The sequence below is a fragment of the Gavialis gangeticus genome, unplaced genomic scaffold (assembly GCF_001723915.1).
Source record: "Gavialis gangeticus isolate Ggan-Ray unplaced genomic scaffold, GavGan_comp1, whole genome shotgun sequence".
NCBI classification, from domain to species: Eukaryota; Metazoa; Chordata; order Crocodylia; family Gavialidae; genus Gavialis; species Gavialis gangeticus.
Window position 1 is genome coordinate 30,373,080 of NW_017728995.1, and position 23,374 is coordinate 30,396,453.

Sequence of the window (23,374 nt, forward strand, 5' to 3'; positions counted from 1 at the left end):
CTAGTCTACCCGGAAAGAAGGATGCATCCAGAAAAAAGTCAAAGGTGACAGCAGGCCACTGATCAATCCTTGCTGAAGGACACCAGCAGGCTCACCTGTACCACAGTAGAGAAGGGATTTGCACTGTTCTCATAAAGTCCTCCCTTCACTTTGGCCAGTTCAACCAAGCTGCCAAATTCTGCTCCCTTAGGACGTGGCTCTTTTTATATTACTATGATTACATGAAGCCATATGGCTGCCTTCAGTTCTGGGATTCCAGTTACCCTTTAAATACTTGTACAATGCCCTGTATACTCGGTGTGCCAGTCCTAAGCTGCAACAACACCGTAGGTGCTCTAGTAAGATCTGACTGGAAACCAGCAGATAAGCCAACCTGTGTTAGCATGTTCTAGCCTCAAACTTCATTTTCTAACAGTGCCACACCTTTGACTGATGGTAAAGGAAGAGGCATATATTCTGGTGCCAGTTCTCAAATAAAAATGGAGTGCCAATCTCAGTGGCCTTTGACAGCACAACCACAAAAACACAAGAGTCTGGCTTTCCATGAATGTGTAGTACAATCTATCAAATACCTGCCAAAAGAATTTGCCATCACACAGCCCAGGCCACAGCTCTACACAGCACGTATCTGTGAAGGCTTTGGTTTATTTTACCTGGTTCGCTTAAGTTATGATCTTTCGCTGCATGCCTGTGGGGCCAGGACACTACCTTGTCCTCAGGACAGTCAGCTTTTACTTCCAGCTTCACTTCTCATCTTTACGTGCCCAAAGAGAGAGCCACAGGAAAGACAGGAGTGAAGCGACAGAATGCCTTGGGGAAAGCAAGACTGCCCACCCAGCTGCTGAGACCAGATGAATTCCAGAGGAACGAAACTTTTGCTTGGGGTAAACTTTTTTTATTTATGCTGATAAAGATTTGCTACTGCTCCAGGGCCTTGCCTATTTATCGCTATTTTATTTCTCTCGAGTCTACCCCACCAGCTGTGTGCAGTGGCATACTTTGTAAGAGTAATGAGGTCTTCGTAACAGATGATTAATCACAGCACTGCCTCCGCCATTTAAACTCTGCTGAAAAGTAGGACCAGACTTCTGAGACTCATCAAATTTGTGGATCAGTGGTTTTACTGTACATGCAACCAACACAGCCCAAAAACTTAAATGAACAAAAAAGCTTAATTGTAAAGTCCCAGAGCTGCCTGGGGAAACAAAAAGAAACCCCCACCCCCTTCTAAAAGAAATCACCAAATAATAAATGCACTAAAAATGGGTGACATGCTATTATGAGCCCCTGTTATTACCGCAGATGTATCAGTAACAAAAGAGCAATAGCAGCGTATGTTCTAGGCACCTGAATAAGCTCGCCTCTTTTCAACCCCGCCGAAACATCTTCCTTTGATAAGTAGGCTTCAAATATATTCTTCTTCCTCCCTCTGCCAGGTTTATTTCGATTCTTCCAGTCGCCCGGGGTGGAGACAGCAGCATGGGCCATTCCTACAAACGGATACAAATCCACACGTTGCCTTTTGAACCTGAGTCCATTTGTGTACTTTAACTGCAGTTATATGGAGCCTTTCTATTCAAGACTGAACTTCTGAGAGCAGCCTGCTGAGGTGACAGGTGCACAACATGCTTCAGGACTAGAGTGACCACATATTACAAACAGTCCTTCTCTGCTCCTTTCAGATTTGAGAACACAATACCCCAGCCCATCTTTTAGCAGTGTCAGAGCATGCATTTCAAAGCAGCATGTTTCTGAAGTGCATGTACACTTTGCCTGAATACCTCTGGGTGTTCCCAGTTGTCTAGGATTTACTCGGCAGTCTGAATTGCTCACTGTTTCTATCTGAGATTCAGAGAGTTGCCTCTTCCTATCCAGGTGCTGGGGAGCTCTGGCTGATTCAGAGTGGTTTCTGGTCCTTGTAAAGACTCTCCTTTCCCCACCTGAAATGAAACACAGGTTTGTAATGGAGGATGAGAAAAAAAGGACACTTCCCACATTATTATCCATGGTAGATATGCATATTCAGAGAGGCCGAATACGAGCCACACTTATGGGCCACATTCTCAACCCCAAAGAAAAGTCATTTCCATTAATTCGTTATTCCAGTAGCTCACTTGCAATCCCATGTTGGCTCTTCATGCATCCTCATTCCCCCACTAACTTATTTTAGCATAAATTAAACTCTGGAAACTCCTAGATTAACATCTGGACACACCTTTGGATACTTCCAAAATCCTGGGAAATTCATTATCCTCTTGGTTTGTTTGTGTGACTGGTTTCAAAGCCCTCCTCAAACCCCCAGGTAGCAAGGAGATGTAAATCCATTCTGAATTGCATGAAGAACAAACATGGTAGTATTAGGAAAAAAAAAATCAATGTGCTTAGGATAATTAATTCTGTTGCTACTAGAGGAAGAACACTGAGACCTTTGTTCACTTGCATATACCGACACTGGGTAAAGAGCTAGCAGGAACCAAGTCCTGTCTGCTTAGAAAAGGCCACAATCTTTTGCAAAGGCTTACCTTACCTTTCTCTGCCCTCGACCTCAGACTTGCCTGCAGCCTGGCAGGCAAGCAGCAGCTTTAAAAGCTTATGCCAGTGCTGTTCCCTGGATGGAAGAGGGACTGTGAGGCAATACAGCTGCCCCTTTGGCCTTCCACCTGGATATTGAACATGTCATTGCAGCTTCGCCTTCCAGCCCGTTGGCCGCAGGCCCAGAATCTAAGCTCATACCTTCAAGTCTGAAAAATGTATGGCGGCCAACCGACTTTGTTAATGGTCTGTCCGAGGTCCAACGCAAATTTTTACAGCGTATGGCATCCCTTACAAACTCAGCCCCCTAAATTGTTCTACAGAAATAAATACGCGGCAGAGGGGAAAGATATTAAGAGGTACAGACAAGGGAGAAAAGATGCATGTTTTCAGGGGAGATTCGAAATAAGATGGGGAGCTACGGAGACTGTGCTTCTCCAGCTGCAACTGGTGGTAACGACCTCCCATGCCAAGAGCGGCCAAGTAGTGAGGAGCAAGGCAACTGAGAAGATGGGAGAGCGAGAAAGAAAGAAGCTGGCTCAAGCAAGCCCATGGAAAGTTTAAATGCAAGAGCAATCGTTTTGCATTACATCCACAAACAAAATGAGGAATCTGTGGTACTGTTAGATGGTGGGGAGAGGAGGACTCTCATGGTTTCTTCACATCTGACAAAGCATTTTGCATGCACTTCAGCTTGGAGAGAATGGCTTTGGGACACAACCAGAAAGAGAGCTGCAACTGCAATGTAGCCTGACTGAAACCACAGATTCAAGTGTAAGAGAGGCGATAGCGTACACGGACGGTGTTATGGGGTGGAGATTGGAGGGAAAGATGCCAAGTTACACGCACCTTTATATTAGCTGCCACCGGGGTAGAGAAATCGAACTTCAGGATGTCATTTGTTGCAACACAATTCAGGAGTTACCTTTGTAATACTACAACCACGGGGTTGGAAGGGGCCTCAAGGGTCTTCGGGGCCAATCGTGCCCTCCCCACGATACTCTTAAATGATCCCTGTCCATGCTCATCTAGCCTCCTTTGAAAACCTCCCCTGCAGGAGACTCCACAGCTTCCCTGCGCATGCTGCTGCCCTGCCTCAACTGCTCTAACACTAAGGGAGTATTTTCTTGATATTTAATCTAAATCTACTTGGCTGCAATTGAAAGCCATTGTTTCATGTCCTGCCCTCTGCAGCGAGGGAGAACAGATGTTTTCCCTCTTCTTGATGACAGCTTTTCAGAGGTTTGAAGATGACTGCCTTGCCCCCCCCCCACTTAAATCGCCTTTTTTCTAAGCTAAACAAGCCTGCCTCTCTCAATTAGATAACTTGCCCCTCAAAGCTAGTCACTAAGCAGTCAAAATTAATCTTCTCCGAATGCTTTTCTGCTGTTCCTGCCATCTGATAATATTCAGGCTGGGTAACCACAACCCTTCCCAAAAACCAACAGTAATGAAATCACTCTGTAGATGACTGGTGCTGAATTGAATATCTCACCATTGACCAAAATAACCAGTAAATTAAAACTGTCCAGGACACAAGGTGCGCCATAGGAGTTGCACGGTATTTGCTTGTATGCCAGACATCCCCAAACAAGACATGCACCTGGAAGGCAGAATGTAGGAAAAGAAAGATAATTTTTCCAAGTCATGGCTGTGAACTGACTGCATGCAGCAGCTCACTTGCCCACCGTCAGCTCGCTGGCTGCTTCAGGCAAAAGCTGTCATGTTAACCCTATCACAGCCACTGATGAATGTTGACTACTCAGCCAAAAGTGGCTGCAAGAGGGTTAAAACTGGATTCTGCTGCTTCCTGGCCCAGAGAGAAACAGCAGCCATTGCAGTACAGCATCTCCATGCTTCTATTCTGGCAAAGAAAATCACCTTTCCCCTGCCAGATATATACCCCAATTTTGGAGGAATGATTTATGGGAAAAAGGGTGCATATGGTTTATAAGTAAGTATGGTGGTTATTCCCTAGGAATGCATTTAGGTGATTTATAAAACACTTCCAAACTCTTCCAACTGAAGGACAGTCTGCAAATGCAATGCAAAATAATCATGCTCGTATCTTAAGGCTGGTCTGCACCGGTAACTTCCAACTAAGGAGGAGAAATGTATTTTTCTTCAAGAAACTTAAACAAGTAACTCGATCCCCTCTAGGACTATGAAGAGAGGAAGCAACCTTATAAAATTAAAGGGAAGCTTCCTATGCACTAAACTGATCCATGGAAACTGGTTTGTCTGTCTGCCCCACAGTACATGGAAGCTAAATTCTGGTAATTTGGCAGGTGTTTCACCTAGGAGTAAATTGCTCCATTTTAGCTTCCAGTTACTACAGAAGAAAGCAGGCACGTGACACTTTTTTTAAAGTGGTATGACTGCTTTGTCTGTCCAGACCCTACGCGTACCTACTTGATGTAAAGATTTCTGATCATTCTTTAACCTAGTATTTTAAAAAAAACATGAATGGCTGGAATCACAGCAAATTTGGGTTGGAAGGGACTCAGGAGGTCACATCTAGTCCAACCCCCTGCTTGAAGCAGGACCAGCCCCAGCTGAAGCTAGACCAATTCTGATGCTAACAGTAAAGGTTAATTAACTACTGAAACAATTTACTAAAGAAACATGATGGATTGTTTACTGCCTGAATTCTTTAAAATCAGGGGCAGGCAATTATTTGGGCCCATGGGCCACACAAGGAGGAACATAGGCCAGCCAGCAGCACCCCATTCCCTCCTCCCGGCAACAGGCTGGAGCCCGTGTACCCTGCGCTTCTGCCCCACCACTGCCAACAGTGCACAGCCCCAACCCCAACCCCAGCCCACCCCGTGCCTGCTCTGGACGTGCCCTGGCCGGAGTGGACCAGCTAGAACCCGTACGCGCTGCCCCAAACCCGGCCTGCCCCACATCTGCGCCGACCCACGATGAGCAGCAGCAGCAGCCGGACACAAGTTGCTGCTGCTGGGCATGGGGAAAAGTGGCCTCTCCCCCTCACTGCTGCCAGGCCCTTCTTGCTGCAGCTGCCCGGAGCCTGAGCCTGGGCTGCCCTGTGGCTCTTCTACACCACCACCGCTGCCGCCTCCAGGCTGCCCAGTGGGGCAGCGATGGCAGTGCAGAAGAGCCAGGGAGCAGCCCAGTACCACGAAGCTGGGGCCAGCAGCAGCTGGAAGGAGCCACCGCTGCCTGAGCTGCCTAGAAAGGCAGTCCACCTATGGAGCTGCCCCAGCCCCGCTACGTGCCCAGAGGGTGGTGAGACGCACCACAGGTCAGATGGCACCTGGGCCAGGTGGGACCAAGGGATCTGCCATGGACTAGACAAACTCCCTCCACGAGCCAAATCTGGCCCACAGGCCATATTTTGCCCACCCCTGCTTTAAATCAACACCGGATGTCTTTCATGCTCAAACTCAGCCAGAAGTTACGACCCTGATACAAAAACCATCAGTGATGTTTCTTGCATGTATGATAGAGGAAGTCAGGACAGAACCTAGAGGATTCTAATGATCTTTCCTGGTCTTAAAAGATTAATAGTTTTTCTTATCTTGGAAAGTGTCCACAGATTGACTTTACTTCAAAATAAAAGGGTTCTGATTTAGCATCAATTGTCTTGATTTTGTATTTTATATTCAATCAAAACAGGAGTTTTCTTCTGAAAAGAATACCCACACATGCAGATTTAACTGAAATAATAAAAATTATTATGAAAATCCGATTTAATCACTTCTCTACAAGTCTGAATTTAAGCAAAGTCCCCCACAGGCTGGCCAGCAAGGTGAGGATGCGCATAACAGCAGCAATTTCTGATGTTCTTTCTAGCCTAAAGTCACAGATGGTAACCTACTGCTGAGATGTAAATACCTATACTCAGATCCAGGGAGCGGGGGTGAGGGCAATCATTAATGCAGCACACTATATTACTCAACAGGCTCTTTGGAAGAGTCCTGGACCTAACTCAAACTGCAAGGGCTAAAGTAGGCACAATAAAACCCCCAGACCCACTGGCATTTACATTCTTCATCTATAAAAAACATCCATGAAAAAGGATGGGGGCCCAAGTTAAAGATTCACCCCACAGGAAGCATCTCCACCGAGTGCAATGAATGCCATGCCATGTTTGCCCACTCAGACACAAGCATCACCTATTAAATTTCCCACTGCATACTTGCATCCCCCATCCAAAAGTTAGAGAATCCTGTTGTACTTGCGGACCGGATCACAGCACAAAGTCATCCGGATCTAGGTCTCCTCTTTCCCTGTCAAAGTCTACCCACTAACTCATTGGGCATTTTCACCTTTAACTGAACTCTCTGTTTGATTTACATTACAGTGATTCATATTTTAACCCAGTTCTCCCAGTCTGAACAAAACCCACTGAGAGCATCACAGCAGTCGCATGGTTCCAGCACCACCCCTATAGCATAAGGAAGGCAACCGTCCCTCCATGCACTCTCTCAACATTAAATTAGTCCTTTCAGGCTTTAAAACAGCACGATGGCAAAACACTTGAGCAAAACAATGTTCTTGATTGTCCGGATCCAACACAACACTTCCACCTACTACTCAACGACACTGGTCCAGGATTAGGCGTCAACCCTCTCCACTTTAACTAAAAGGATTTTCACTCTTCCCAGTATTAGACCATAATCTAGTTCTTTACTGGGATGATTTCAAACAGCCCCCACCTTCCACAGCCAAGACAGGAAGGAAACAAGCTCCACCATTGAAGAGGTACAAAGAAACCAAACAATTTATTGCGAGCTAATGAGATGGCTTTGGCACATGGTTACTCAATAGCTGTCCCTACTTACACACTGCTCCTCTTCATTTCCAACACATTTGGATTGTTTGAACCTAATTGTTTCTAATCCCTCCCAGACTCCCTGATCTTCATCCTTGCGTTCAACCCAGCTATATACTCAGCAGAAAGGGATGATATTAGGTCTGTGAGCTAAAGGGCAGGTCAACTGCCATATTGATCGGAATCCAATATCCAGAACCAAAGCGCAAGAATCAACCAACCAAATAATTAACATGAAAACAAGAATAACTCTGGTGCCAAAACCCTGCTTAGTCCCCCAATCCCTTGTGAACTGTGGTATGACTGATGGTAAGTGTGGTGCAAGAGAGGTTCAAATATGCCCACATTTGTTCTCAGCTGTGCCAGCCAGATGTGACCCAAGGAGACTGAGGTCCTACCAAATGACAGCGCTCTTCCATCAAAATGGAGCCTTGCATGCCAGAGCCTACTTCCACCAGGATGCCTTGCTTTCCGCAAGATGGCGCTGACCCTCTGCCTCCTGGGAAAATGACCCTGGACCCACACGTGGTCATATTCTGCTCTCTCCCTCCCTCTCCAGCAACTCTCCCTTCCACAACAAAGCAGCAACACTCATCACAACTCAACACAAAGCCCTGTCTACATTAGAAACCATTACAGTATTTTAATGTCGGCCAGGGTGCAATTTTGTTTGACATTTCTCTATGGACAAAAGCCTTTGCATTAATGCAGTTGCACCAGGCTATGGTTTCTTTCAATCACCAAAGTGGAATAAGCTAATCTGGCGAAGGTATTTGGGGGGTTGGTATTTTTGCTGGTATAAGCATCTACATTAGGAACATTATGCCTGTGTAGTTAAGCTTTCCTATCCCATAAGTTTGAATACAGTGGCAATTTAAAAGCCACTTCCATATTTTCTCAGACACAAAGGAGCCCATAAACACCTGTGAAAAGGTGACGTCTGTACAGTATGTTACTCGGTTTTTAATTTCCACCCTAACTGTGGAAATTTCCACCCTAATTTCCACTTCCAACACATGCCACATTACGTAATAAAGTTGCCAGGTCTCTCAGCACTTCAGCTTTTACTGGAGTATCCGGCATCAAGTTACTAGATCAAGCTGTCCAGGATGGGCAAAAAACAGCAAACTCCAACAAAGTGAACTCAAACGCAAGTTATGTTAGTACAAATACTAATTCTAGACAGATCAAAAATGAGGCTAGCTATTTATGTTTTGCTGAATAGTTGGAGGATTTAAAAGATTAAACATCCCGCTAAGGGTAACAGCCAAGTACTTTTTTGTTGAAGGAAAATAAAACACACAAAAGACAGCTGTTGGATAAGTGGCCAAGAGGGTAAGAGGTCTGTACCCGCACCAGGAAAGCCAGACTGGTCTGAAAGCAGGTCAAGCAGGATTCTGCAAGAGTCAGTCACTCAGCAATAGAGGCATTATTAAAATCACCTGCAACATCCTCAATAAATGCCGCACTGATTTAAGAGCACGCAGAATGCTTTGATAATATTTTTGTATCAAGATCATATCAACACACCTTACAATACCCCAAAGCAACAGACTGAACACTGCAGCTTAATAATTCAGAAGGCAATGTGGCTGGCAAGAGAAGAAAATGTCACATGAATAAAGGAACTCACTACAGATATCTCACTAGGACAGAGAGACTTCAAGTGTATTCATTTAGCGAGGTGCAGCTTTCACCAAGAGAGTCACTGGAGACAGAGGTGAAATCTCAATCATCCAGTTCATGCTCTTCTAGGAGAGAGAGCAAGTTCCTTATTTGTTATTAGCATAAAACCTCTGCACAAGTTAAACATGACCACAAAAAAAATCCCAGACTCACGTTTCTACAGCATATTCTTTGCTCCACCAAGACAGCTGACAACTTCTTCTCACAATCCACTCACTCCAGGTTTAATTACAGGGCAAAGGAGAATTTGAACGGAAGCACTATGCAAAAAGCTTGCAAAGCTAAAAAACCGTACGCAGTTACACGCGTGTTGCAAAACCAGTTTAGAAGGGAAGATTTCTGGGAAGGGAACACGTTGGAGGGTGAAAATGGAAAAGCAAGGTAGAGTAACAATATTGCAGGGTTTTAAAGAGGAAGGAGGAAGCCGCTGGCAGATAGCATAGTTAAGCCTGAAGTTAATTACAGAGCCGTTCAGAGAGGAACACAGACCTATGGTTATATGCGCTGATTCAGCCCAAATCTAAGCACTAAGCAAAGGTAACTAAGTACACGATGCATCGAAATGCAGCTGCCGGAACTAGCTCCCATCCCCACTAATTTTCACTTACTGGCCATTAGGGATTAGCTGCCACATACATTTGAGCACCATCTACACCTAGAGAACATGAGAGCTGAGATGCACTCGACACTTAGGACACGTGTGCGGAGCCTGCTCTGACGCACTGGAAATCCAGTGCGCATCAGAGCAGGCTTGATTAACCGAGTCTGCTGGAGCATAAAAGTTGACCCGCTCCGGCAGTCTTCCACATCATGTGTATCAGTGTCGCCGTGCTGAAAAAAATGGCAGTGGCACGCTTTGAAATAAAATATATTCGATGAGCTTTAGTTCAAAGTGCCCCACTGACTTGTTCAGCACAGGGATGCGTGGCGACACTGATACACGTGGTGCGTGGGTGCTTTTAATTAGCACAGCCCACTAATTAAAGCACCCAGTGCCGCATCCCGCAACACATGTAAAATTGCCCTAAGGCTTTATATCCAAGCAGCTTTTCAATGCGATTTAGGTAACTGGTTGGAGGCTGGGAACCGGTGCAATTGGGAAAAGTCTAGGTAGCTTTCTCCTGCTGAGACAGGACGAAACAGGACCTTGCTTCTCCCAGCCCATGTGGGATGCTGCTCCCCAGTTCATGCTGGCACAACAGACTAGAGAGGAGGATGATACCCAAACCATCAGAGAGACCGACAAGAGCATGGACGCAGCTGACTGCAGAAAGGCACCTGGCGTATCAGCCGGGGTCACCAAAACACTTCTAACATGAGCTTCAACCACAAGATACGTGGCCACAGACCAAGTTTAGAACAGAGTGTGCCACTCTAACCTAGGCACAAAAACTCATTTGTTGTGTGGATTGAGCCTTAACTGCCAGGAAGACAGTGGAAACAGCTCCATGTTACTGCTGGGGAGAGTGACAAAGATGCTGGGTTTGTCCAGGGCCACACAGGAAATCTGCAGCGATGTTAGCCCCATAATTTGGAAACCCTGTGTTGCCTACAAAAGACGCGTTTCCATAAGCCATGTGACAATGATCCAGATGCCCCTACCATTCAGTGCAGAGTCACTAGGAAACATCTCCTTGCTGCTTCGTGCAGCTTTCTAAAAATCTCAAGTGCCAAGATTCACTTTTGTCCACATGCACCATGTGACTGTGAAAACCAAGTCCAGCTCTTCTTCTACTGTGGGACACAGTCTTAAATGTAATAGTTCCCTGACTCACACCCACAACATCACGCTCATCCTTGGGGAGTCTTTTCACACCCTCAACTTGGGTGGGTTTTAGGCTGTAGTAACTCATGGACAACAAAAAGACAATTGATGTTCAAGTAACTGTACAGCTGCAAGAGCCAAAGATACCATTCCAGAACGAAGCTCCAGTGACAAAACCCACTTAGTAGCAATAAGCTAAAAGTTTATCCAAATAGTGACCATGCTCCAGCTGAGTGGAGCACTGTACTTGCACTGGGAAGGAGGGGATACAGCTCTTCTGATTGTCAGGACTCTCTGTGAACTTGCTCCACCCTGCTTCTGACCCCCGAACCACCTACTCCGCCTGATGACTCCTCTCCTTCAGGCCTGGACTCCTGACTCCAGATGTGGGTCACTCTGCTTCCGCTGCCCCATATTCCCTGCCCTCCCGTCTCGTCTGAGTCATCTTAAAATGGCCTTTTCCTCTTGAAGCTGAAAGGCAGATTTCATTGTGCAAAAGGGGTGTGCAACACTCCAAGAATGGGGCAATTGAGAAGAACAACATATTTATGAAGTTCTTCCTGTGCTTCCCTTCTGATAGTTTTGGGGGAAGCGAACAGTAGGAAGAGCCGGGGTCCCAAGAGGAGATGATCAGTAAGGGAGCATACAGGAGGGCTAGACTCATTAATAAAATGAGACAAGACTGCACAATTAGCTTGTATTCTGAATCTGCCCCAGAATTACACCCCTCACTGCAGAACTGTGCCCCAGAATCAGGCCATCTAGTCTTGCAGGTTGTGGAAAGAAGTCTCAAAAATATCAGCTCAGTATGAGCCAAAGGGCTGCCTGCCTGAGTCTGCAGGGAGCCTGAAACAGCAGCTCTGAAAGGCACGGGCTCCCGTGTGCATCTCACATGCACTCCAAGGATCAGTGGCTGCATGATTCAGCATTGTCCCAGAATGCCACAGGCATGGCAAATATGCCAGGGAATTCCCTGTTTTGCTACAATTAGGCATCCATTATCTTGTCTGTCTCCTGTCTTTCAACCTGCTCTCACTGTGGCTCCCAGTAATTTGGATTACAGCACCATCTTGGATTAAAGTACGTCCCGTGGGACAGGGCAGCAAGGGGCCAGGGCCACGGGAGCAGGAGACCAGCTTCTGCCTAGGGAGCAGGGGACACAGAAGGGCAGGCTGCCAAGCCAGCACCATGAAAACCGCATAGCAATCCAGGCCAGAAGAGAAAGGGGGATGTAGCTGACTTCAGCAGTTAATTTCCACCCTTGCCTCGGTACTCCTGGAGAACAGATTTTTTACAGATAACAAGGCCAAAAGTTAGTATTTCGATCATCTAATTTGACCTCTGTATAACACATGCTACAGCATGCCCTTAAATTCATTCCTGCTTATATTCTCTCTCTTCGGAACAGAGTCCAATCTTGATTTTCCCGTGATGGACAACCCATCACAACCCTTGCTAAGCTGTTTCAATGGTTAACCAGCCCTTGCTTTTTAAAAATGGGGCCTTCGCGTATGTCTAATTTTATCTGGCCTCAAGTTGCATAGGTTTCATAGACATTAGGGCTGGAAGGGACCTCGGAAGATCATCGAGTCCAGCCCAATTACTGTTTAATACCTGTTTTTCAAGCTGGCACTAACTGGGCATCATCAAGTCACCTTTAACCCACTCTTTGATAAACTAAACAGACTAAGCTCCGTGCACCTTTCACTATAAAACAAGCTTAATGATGCCTGGGTTTTGTTCTGAACTCAATTTATCAAAGCCTTCTAAAAGCACAAAGTTCCAGTCCTATTCACACCGGTGACAAATATACAAGTAATAAGACATCCCTGCTCCATCTTGCAAATCCCCCTTCTATATCACAGTAGCTGCTTCAGCAATTGCCAGCCCATATTCAACTGGCACACACCTGACTTTCCTTTTCAGAGTCACAGATGCCCAGAATACAGGTCCCTACCTACCTGAGCTAAACAGCAGAGACATCACAGTAGCAGACACCTGGGGAGTGGAACTGAGGAACCAGGAGTAAGCCACCTGGATGGAAAAAAAAAAAAGCCACACATTTTAAATCACCAAGTATTTTCAGTGATGAGCCATGGCTGGGAGCATGTGTGCAGGACCAATGAAAAACTCAGCAAAGTGCCTGCGTGGCAATAAAATAAATGAACACTGCCGTAGAGTTCAGGGGCAGTCACTACAGGATTTCCCACTGCACCCAAGGATAAAAGCCTGTGGTGGTGATGGAGGAAGGGTTATAAGATCACATATAAACAGCCCTTGTAAACAAAGAGGATGCATCACATATTAACACTGACACCACAGCTGATGTTAGGCAAAAATATTATTCTTGCACAAGACACAAGAACGAAGGATTTTTCTGTCAAAAAGAAGCATAAAAGTTTATGCTTGCAATGACATTTCTAACCCATTAGACAGAAGAATCCACTCTCTCGTGTCTCAAATGAGGCCACGGTAAATCCAGGTCTTCCCATTCCTGGATCTTATTACTCTAATTAACGTCACTGCGGAAAACTCAACTGGGCCCAGAGAAGATTATTTACGGTTCGAAGATTCCCGCCGCAGCCGGTGCTTTCCATTTTACCGAGAGGATTCTGCACCCTCCGTTTGGGTTCGTACTCATGAATTTACTGTTGCCAGGTAAGGAGATAAGGGCATTCTTAGGAGCGAGTATTCACCACAGCACGGGTGGGATAAGACCAGCGGTATCCGAGATCTGCTTTATGAGAAAGCCCTGAAAGAAGAGCAGAACGTGTGGTGAGCAGTGTGACAGCTAATGCAATGTAGGGAAGGTGAAAAATGACGGAAACATCCCACTGCATTGGGACTGGGATCTCGACACCTGAGAGTCCAATAGTTACCTGGGAAAGCACTGGGAGTTCTCAGCCCCTATCCCAAACCTCCTAATCTGCGAGTGCAGCCTCTAACTGGCTTTCTGGATGGAAAATGCCAATGCCAAGCCATCCTCCAAAAAGTCTTGACCATTCTTTTATTGCCATGATGCCACTGCTTTCATCTAGCATCTCCAGCAAGCCATGCTGGTAGGCAACCTGGGAAGTCTTCCAGGCAGGGCAAATAAATGCCCAATGTCAAGCAGTCAGAGGCAGACGGAAGACCGGAGGGAGGAGTTGCACAAAGGGCTGCTTTACACTAGAAAAATATTACTCAAGTTCAAAATGAGGAATCAAGTGAGCTGGCACTAGGCTGACCATGATTTGGCCATTTCTATACTGAATCAGGGTCAATGCAGCCCACGATATGTCAGCTTCTTAACTGTTTCACGCAGATATTTTTTTGAGGCAACCAGTCCAAAGAAGCTATTTACCAAGGTAAACTGTTCTCCTTTGAGATACTGTCTCTGCCAAGCCAGCCCCACAAAAGCATTTGAAAGAAGTGACCTGCTGGAGGGACATAAGAGTCTCAGTTTGCCCTTCCATCCCCAAAGGCGTACAAGCCCGCAGCAGCCCCTCCAGTGGTTTTCAACCTGTGGTCTGCGGACCACTATCCCTAAGGGGTCCACAAAAGATGACCACAATCAATCAAAAGTATGTGAATACCCACACTTACAATTCAAAGGGGTCTGAACCTCCACTCAAAATTTCCATAGGGAGCCACAAGTGCTGGCCCCAGCTTCCCCTACCGCACCAAGGGCAACATGCCACCCACCAAAGCACACATCCACAGGCATTCCCAGGGACAAACAGCAATGGCACACAGGGAAATGCATGTGCCTGCACGTCTGGATCCAGCCTCGGTGTCTCATTCCCAGGCTGATTCTGAGAATCACATCACTAGGCACTTCTTTAGCAGACTACGAAAATGGTTTCATCAAATGTCAACTCAGACTTGTAGTAAGGGACCTTTAACGCTAATCAACCTTTAGCCATTTTGTGTCTTTGCTGATCTACCTTAACTATATTCTAGCCAAAGGACTTGATAAAGTTTGCTACGGAAGCCTACAGTCAGCCAGGGATAATTTACAGCTAATACCTCCAGGTCCACTGTAACCTCTGACATACTCACAGCTCCTTCAATTTTAAGGTCATTGCCAATTTTTAAGTGGGTAAGTTTGTGCTGGGGATCAGCTAACAAAAGAACATATGAAGCAGGCACAAAGGAAGATAGGTACTTGTTTGAGACCAGCTCATAAAACCTGAACTGAATTAACATGCAAGGGGAAACGTCACTGTTTGAAAGCGGATATACTTCACCATTGTCACAGAAGCAGTTCCACGGACCACAGTGCCAGGAACGCCGATTCAAACCACCCAGGCACACAAACAAACAGACCTTACCATCAGTGGTATGAAAAAAAAAGATGAAGGACAGACTATTAACTGGTTACTGTAACCTCTGAATTCTGGTAGCTAGAAAGGCCTGAGTAGCAAATAATCTTCATTTTTATAGAACAAGGTTTCCAGGACATACAGGAGCAATGAGAAGGAGCTTCCCCACGATGGATATCTTGCAGGAGTCATCTCCACATCCCTCAGCATTCATCAGAGCATTACCATGCTCAGCTCAGGTATGTCCCCTTACTGGGACAGGACAACGCTCTTCCCCAAGATCAAGCCACGGACAATAGCAACATTAGCCTGGCAACGGTCTTTCCCAGCTAGAGAAGCCATGTTCTATGCGAGAGGTCAATGACGGTCACAGCCAGAAGCCAATTCCCAGAGGTTTTGAGAACCCCAGCTCCTACAGATGTTGCAGATGCTCACCGGTCATGACATATCCTGCTCCTTCTCTTTAGGTGCCTAAGTCTGTATTTAAAAACCTAATTAAAAGCCTCTGAAAAGGATTGAAGATTTTGGTCTATGGTTTTAATGGCTAGACTTTCAACCAACAGGTGTCCAGGCATCACACTTTTAAAAGGCAAAATAATAAAATATATGTACCATATATATAGAATATCAAATGCTGTACTTTCTCATATACAATATGCCCCCAAATAAGATGCATATGTTCGTTTTGAAAGGCAGAACAAAACAAAAAATATCTGTCCTTGAGAGCCTCTGCCCTGGGAGGCAAGCAGGGCAAGAGTAGTGTCCACAGCCAGGAGACAGGGAGCCCAGCCTGCAGTACGCGCAACTTCACTTTCTCTCTCCCAAGAGGCAGAAATTGCTATTACTGTATTTCCTCACTTGTAATATGCACTCTAATGTGCATCAGCTGAATTTTGGAGAGTAGGTGTGTGCCATATGCAAGATAATATGGTACTCAGACTTCGCCCACCCCCATCTCCCCCCATCCTGCAGGTACAACTATTAATTTTAAACCCCGTTCAGACATATACAGATTAGCAGCAAGTTTTGCTGACTCTTGAATTTCCACGTGAGATGTGAGGCGAAGACTAGATAAGATTAAACATTGTCCTGCAGCATCAAAATCTCAGATACATTATACTAAGCTCATGAAAAACAGAAGGGAAACAACACTACATAAACCAACGCGGCCTCATTGTGCAAGCTGAGAGATCTATTACAATTTACTTCATGGCTTAGAAAATAAATTTATGGGAAGGAGACAAGTGTAAAAGCCTAAGGTGTTGCTTTAAAAACCTCTCCTTTGCTAGTGATGCATTTAGCTTGGGTTCTTGTTAGGATAAGGCCCCTCTGGGAAGCAGAGAAATAGTAAAAAAGTCACAAGACAATGTTATTGCTCTGAGTTATGGGGTAGATCCTGATGTCATCTCTCAGCCAAGCACACTGCATCATCATGACTCAGCGATGGACCTGGAAAACAGCCCTTGTGCTCATCTCAGCCCAGGAGACAGCAGGAGGACTCCAGCAGGGTCTCCAGGAGGCAAGGCCTGTGCCTTGGCAGGGAACACCAGCCAAGCCTCCCCTGGGGGCAGATGCTTCTTCCAACTTTGCTTGCACAGAGGTGTTTGCTGCTGCGCTCCTCTCCATTTCTGCTTAAACCCTCAAGTGGGGAGAGGCCAATTCCAGAGAGCAGTTCCTGTTTTTATGCAGGGCTTCGGATCAGAAAGAGACCTCGGCTAACTAAACAAACAGACCATATAGGAGAGAAAGGCTGGCATGCCGGAGAATCTCTGCCATTACAGTGGCGCTCAGAAACAAAGGGATCTTAACATCCTGTTTGTCTTGAAGAGCGAGAATAGTTGCGACTATTGTGCAAACTTTAAAAATAGGTCTGTTTAGAAGCCTCAGCTCTGGAGCAAAAACCAGCACGTCTCTAAGAAGCCCCACAAAAAGTCTTCGTACTTAATTCCCTGACATGAGAGAAAATATCAGGTGTTTTGCAGCAAGGCATAAATGAACATCTTACCCATTTAACAGTAAATATGTGGTACGCGCCACCCATTTTGACAATGCAAGCCCTTTAAGCATGCCCTGCCTCAGTTTCATGCAGAACACAGACATTACATCTGTAATGAGGCAATACAATGAAGCCTATTTAACAGCTGTTGGGTTCATGGATTATTTCACACTGCACAATGAAGCTCCTGAATTAAACAGCCAGAATTGTTTTTCCAAAAGCTGCTGCTTCACTGAAAAGTAAAATGCAGTAGAAAGCTGGGCTATTAGAAGAGACGGGTGCAACGCAGACAAAAGTGCGTTCTGTAACTCATACCAAAGATTTCCTAAAAGCAATCGAGCCCTGCTTTGTAAGCGCTCATTAGAGAATTAGAGGTGTAGGTGTAAAATGTACACAGTCACTAGTCAACCTTATAAAACTCGTGGACATTTACCATCCTAAGCATAAGATCCACTAGTCCACTGTCAACATCATGGCAGTGAATGTCAATGAGTATATCAGTCGTCCTTGTTGAGTGAAGGAGCAAAGTTGTCCTGCAAAACTGCTGTGTTTGAACATTCAGTAGGTTTTCAATATGCCGGCTTTGAAAGCATCATATCCACCTGAACAAACTAAAGGAGAGGGGTCAATTTCTCACTTAGGACGACAACATTTATTTTCACTGGCAGTGGAGAATCCGTTAGCACCAATTATCAAAGTGGTCTATTGTAAATATTGTACATGGGGAAATCCTAACCTGTTATCTTAAAAACCACCTGACACGGATCAAACTGCCAAGCGACTGCTTTTAGCACCAAACACAAGAGGTAGATTTTTTTCCCTTCAGTCCTTCCATATATGTTTAAAACATCCATCCACTGTCATGCTGCTGAGGCCGGTCCTGTTCTTGGTAATGTCAATGGCAAACCTCCAATTAGTTTCAATGAGAGCAGGACAGGCTCACTAATCATAACTTACTCCTGTGACTAATCAACGTGCCACCTTCAGTTCCACTATAATTTGCGTTAATGAATGCACTGTTCAAACTGTTGATATTTTAAACTAGTCAACAACTCACCTGGAATTTGTCCAGAAGGCAAATGAGTGGTTTTCCTGGCATTTGCTTCAGGCAAATCCACGTTAAACTGCTCGGCTGATGAGTGCCCATCTGCTCTGTCCATGTTGACAGGACACTTGTTTCTTTTCTTATGTTTTTTCTTCCATATCTCCTCCTCTTCCTTCTCTTCAGACCCAGATGACTTCTGCAGGGCAGTGCCTTGTCTTAGACTGCTCAACATACCTCTCCCACCCAAGGCATCATTCATGTTTAACAAGTCAATAGCTCCTCCATGCTGTTTTAGAGAAGAGGCTTCCTCCAGCTCAAGGTCTCCTTCATGGGCAACGCTGGGATCTTTTTTGTGAGGTCGTCTGTTAGCCAAGGTTTGGGTTTTATCTTCATTCAGTCCCCCAGGCACAAGCTGTTCCAACTGCGATGTTCTGACTGGCGAGGAGCTAGGCACGTTCAGCCCATTTCTTGCTAGACCCTCTTTCATCTGGACTCTCTTCAGCGACAGCTCAACATCGGAACTGGAGTCATTGAGGCCACTCTCCTCGAGCTGCATCTTCTGGGCAATGTGGTTTAAATAGGATCGGAATCGCCCGCTGTGGTGTTTCTGTACCAGCCTGGCATAAGCATTCTTCTGGGGGACAGCAAGCTTGCTTAATCCATCTTTGGCACCCTGGGTGGAAGCACTTCGGACATATCCCAGCTGATCCATAGTCCAGTAACAGGCCCAGACTTCAGTGTGGTAAACAGACACAGGGAAAAAAGGGGTTATTCTCTCAAAGCAAAGGATCAAAGAATTGATTATATTAACAAAGGTGTGAAAAGCTTTACTAAACAAGAACTGATTTCTCTTTAAAACACTCCAAGGAGAGGGTGGTTCAGAAGCTACCCTGATTTAAGGCATCAGCTGTAATCCAAGAACAATCTTGATTTGCAGTCCACACCAGACCATAATCTGTCCAGACCAGGATTTGGACCATACGCATACACTGAAATTAAGAACAATTTCTTTAATCCTCTCTTTCTTGCCACTGGCAAATCTTAGCAAATTAAACCACCAACTGCTGGACTTTATTAGATGCATCACACCAGATATTATCAGGAAAACAGTGTGACCACAGCCAACCCCGAGGCTCCAAAAATAACTGCCTCCTTACTGAATTGGTGAAGTGTTTCGACAGCAAGTGTGTATCTCTTGTCATTGTTTCATGCAAGCAAAGCAGTTTCTTACTTCTATGGTGATTTCACGGGGCTTTGTTTCAAAATCTAAGATTAACTGCCTCACTTTGTCTTTATTTAGAAACTGATATACACTGCAATAGACAATATGTACTGTGTGTTCATGACTTCATGAACATAACTGACCATCTTTCAAAGGCTCATCAATTTTGGGGGGTTATGAGGTAGGAAATATTGCTATTTCCACCTCTAGACAACGCTGCTATATCTGCTTTGTTGGCATTAGTGAAGTGCGTGAGGATCAGGTACACTTCTTCCCAAATTCAGCTGTGAGGCTGTTGAGCAACAGAAATGAAACAGGGTCGAGTAAGTGTAACTAAGCTGTTACTCAGGAAAGATATAGGCAGGGAGAAGCCAAACCATCTTGTGTGTGACCTCACTGGAGTCATTCATTGTGTTGAGGTGTGACCTTCAGAGCCTAGCTTGGGCCTCTGCCATGCACTAAAGCTGGTACGCACAGGAAGCTGCTGAAGGCAAGTCCATGAGATATGAACTCTACCCCTCCACCACTGCCCCTTCCAGCTGTTTTCCTAGTATAGGAGACTCTAGAGCAAGACTCTCTAAGTCTACTGCTTCCACTGCAATGAAATTTAGGATCTACTTTATATTCTGAATTTTCCTCCTCAGCTGCCCTCCCCCTCTCCTATGCTGTCAGAGTTTCAAAGAGGATGAGCACATCTGCCTTTTCCTCCTCCTCTGAGCTGCTTGCCCACGCCATCTAGAACCAAGACGTCTAGAGACTAAGGCTTGTGGAGCTCCATTCCTCCTCCACTGTTGCCCTTCTGGAGTGACACCACATGTTGCAACTTAATTTAATCCAATAACTCCCCAAGAATTGGAAGAGCCTCCACAAGGCAAAGAGAGTTTATTATAAAATCCCTTAAACTCCTGGTGAGGTTTGTATTTCTTTTCCAAACATTTGCCCTGGCAATGGTAGACCTGCAAAACTGATTTCCTCCCACCATTATTACAGGAACCCTCAAACTAGCAAGTCTACACTAGACTTCTTTTCCCCTCAAGTTATTCAATTTGCCAATTTACATCAAGGGAGCCAACACATTTCTAGAAGCCAGTGTGGACATTCTCCACAGATTTATTCCAGGAAACAAAAGCTTGTAGTTTATCCTTAAGAAGGGAATTGTAAACAAAACAGAAAGTATCATTATACTCTTTTATAAATCCATGGTTCGTCCAAATCTTGAAAACTGTGCCCAGTTCTGGTCCCCACACCTCCAAAAGGATATAGAAGAACTAGAGACAGTCCAAAGAAGAGCAGCAAGGATCAGTGCCATCCTAGGGCTTCCATAGGAAAAGAGACTAAGGAGGCCAGGCCAGACCTATTCTATTTAGAAGAAAGATGCTTGAGAGGGGGACATGAGAAGGGTTTACAAAATACAAAATGGTGAAGAGAAAGTCAATAGGGATTTATCATTTACTGTTTCTTTCAATACAAGAACTAGGGGGTCAAAAATGAAATTATTAGGTAGTAAGTTTAAAACTAACAAAAGGCAGTTCTTTTTCACACTGTGTGCCTTTGAATTGTGCAACTCGTTGCCACCAGATGTGGTAAAAGCTGACAGCTTAGGTGGATTCACAACGGGATTGGACACATTCTTGTAGGAAAGGGGCATCGGTGGCTACTGAACATGGACTTTAAGGGAATGGCCTCTGAATCAGACCTCCCCCTAGACCAGCAGCTCCCAAACTGTAGTACAGGTGCCACCAGTGGTATGTGGACAACCTCATGTCAGTGGTATGCATTAACAGACTTATTACAATTACTTTATATGACAAAAATCAGCTGATGGTACTTAAAGCTGAACTGAAACATTTGCTGGTGGTACTTAAGGCTGTATCCTTTTAAATTGGTGATGCACAATCTGTGAGAGTTTGGGAACCGCTGTCCTAGACCTTAAACGCTGGAAGCTACAAGCAAGGGGGGCGGGGGGGAGGAAGCAGTAGAAAAACCCAGCTCATTCTCCCTCTCAGCATCTACTCTCTTCCTCTACGAGCACGTCTGCACATTCATTACCGTGCTTTTACTTATGCACATTAAATTTACTCCCTCCAAAATGAGGCACTAAATAAATGCACATTTGGCTGCACTAATACACAGTAGCACAACCACATGCTTTTTTTAAGTGACACCTTAGTAGACCTTTTCTACTGAGCATTAGCGTATTAGCACAGCTCTTTATGCACCACTTTCACGCACAGTAGAAAATGCTACTGTGCATTAAAGCACACGTGTAGACGCATCCTGTGACTCACGCACACGTGTTCTGCGACAAGGTATGGGGGGGGGGGGTCCTAGGCCCACCGGGAAAAACCTTACACCCCCCTTAATGAGGAAGGCTACTAGGGACACAACCGCAGATTCAAGGGGCCACCAAACGGGAAGACAGGATGGGAGTGCAGGCAAAAGGTTAATAACAAGTGCCTCAAGCAGGGCCTGGAGCAGAGCGGACCAGCCGGCACTCATGGCCAAGGGACCAGAGGACACCCAAGCGCGACGCAGGCCCAGTGCTGCCCAAGGGTCGCGGGCTGATACCCACAAGGAAACTCTTTTTTCTTTAGATTAAAAAATAATTCTCTCAATATCTCTGTATTAATATTGAGATGTCTCCATATAGACATAGACAGACAGAGATCTCTCTATATACCTAGATACCTATATAGAGACAGACAGATGGATATTTAGTTGTACACACACTTCTAGCATAGACTGCCATTGCACCTTTTCTTGGGAACCACCTTAAACGCGGAAATGCCACGAACGGCCCCTGGAAGAGGAGGCCTCTAGGTGAGCAGCCACCGATTCATGGGGAAAACACGGGCCCAGGCCCGGCCAGGACCGACCACCCGCTCAAGTGCCGAGGACTTGGGGCCAATATGAACGAAAACAGGGCCGGGAGAGGAGTCCAAGGCCCGTAACACGAGGGACACGGAGCAGAGGCCCGGCCCAGCCCCCCGCACTCACCGGCCGTCCAGTCCCGCTCCGCTTAAACGCCCCCGACCCTTTCCCGCCCTTCTCCTTCCGGGTCAGGGGCCGCCTACGGGCCGCAGCGGGGCCCACAACACCTCGCGCGAAGCTGCCGCCGGCTTCGATCTCGACCAACGGGAGGGGAGCGGGGAGGAGGGAGCAGAGCATCGCTCTCGGCCACGCCCCCGCGCTGGGGTGGGCGGGGCTCCCAGCAGGTAGTGCGAGCCCCAGCTCAAGGGGGAGGGGGGTGCTAGAGTGGGTCCCCCCAGATCCGGGGATCTCCTCCACCCTGGGCACAAGCCAATGAGGGTGGGGGCGACCCCAGGGAGCCCCCCCACCCCGGGCACAGGCAGCCAGGGTGGGGGAGACCCCAGTCCCAGGTACCCCCTCCATCCTGGGCACAAGCCAACCAGAGTGGGGGAGACCCCTGCCCCCAGCCCTGCCATGTGGGACAGCAGCATCAGGGCTCCCAGGGGGCGCCATGTGGTGGCCCTTGCCCCCTTCCTTCCTTCAGCGTAGGAGGAAGAGCCCCAGGGCCCAGCCGCCGGCCCTGCGTCTCCTCGCTAGACACGGGCATCCCCGGGTGCTCTGCGGGGTGGCAGATTTGGGCACCTCCTGTGGCAGACACGGGATAGCCTGGAGAGGGAAGCCACCACGGGCACAGCCCTGTTGCTGGGGCAAGGCAGGGCACCGAAATCGCTAGCGGGGTGCGTTGCTCTCATGGGGTGACCTGCAGAGACCGGCGGCAGGAAGGTGGAGAGAGGGCGCCAACGCCAGGTGTCCATGCCATCTCTCAGGCCATCCTGCGCTGGCGAGGAGCGGACGTACCTGCGGCAAGAGGGGGAGGAAAGGAACGACGCGTGCCTCGGGCTGTCTCAGTCCAGCTCACTGGCAACTGGGCTGCCTCCACACCCCCCCCCACAAAACATCTCTGCTCCCAGCAGGGCCAAAGCCCTCGCCTGTTGCTGGCTTGACTTTTGAAGAAAATGCCCAGGGGGCAAGAAGCCTTGATTTGTACCCATCTCT

At 46.6% G+C, this 23,374-nt stretch overlaps 1 protein-coding gene across 2 annotated transcripts in view; it reads right to left on the reverse strand.

Moving 5' to 3' along the window:
- The window catches only part of DIS3L2 (DIS3 like 3'-5' exoribonuclease 2), a 288,990-nt gene extending 266,567 nt beyond the window's left edge, over positions 1-22,423 (reverse strand). Inside the window, exons 1-4 of one of the 2 annotated variants that reach the window (XM_019503424.1) lie at positions 22,346-22,423; positions 18,139-18,858; positions 1,782-1,940; positions 1,348-1,490 (exon numbers count right to left, since the gene is read on the reverse strand). In XM_019503424.1, the coding sequence (XP_019358969.1) occupies positions 1,348-1,490; positions 1,782-1,940; positions 18,139-18,838 (1,002 nt within the window). In that variant the 5' untranslated portion in view covers positions 18,839-18,858; positions 22,346-22,423. Of the gene's footprint in view, positions 1-1,347; positions 1,491-1,781; positions 1,941-18,138; positions 18,859-19,491; positions 19,597-22,345 lie in introns of those variants that run through there. The other variant, XM_019503425.1, reaches the window with a different exon arrangement.
- Between the last annotated feature and the right edge of the window lie 951 nt (positions 22,424-23,374).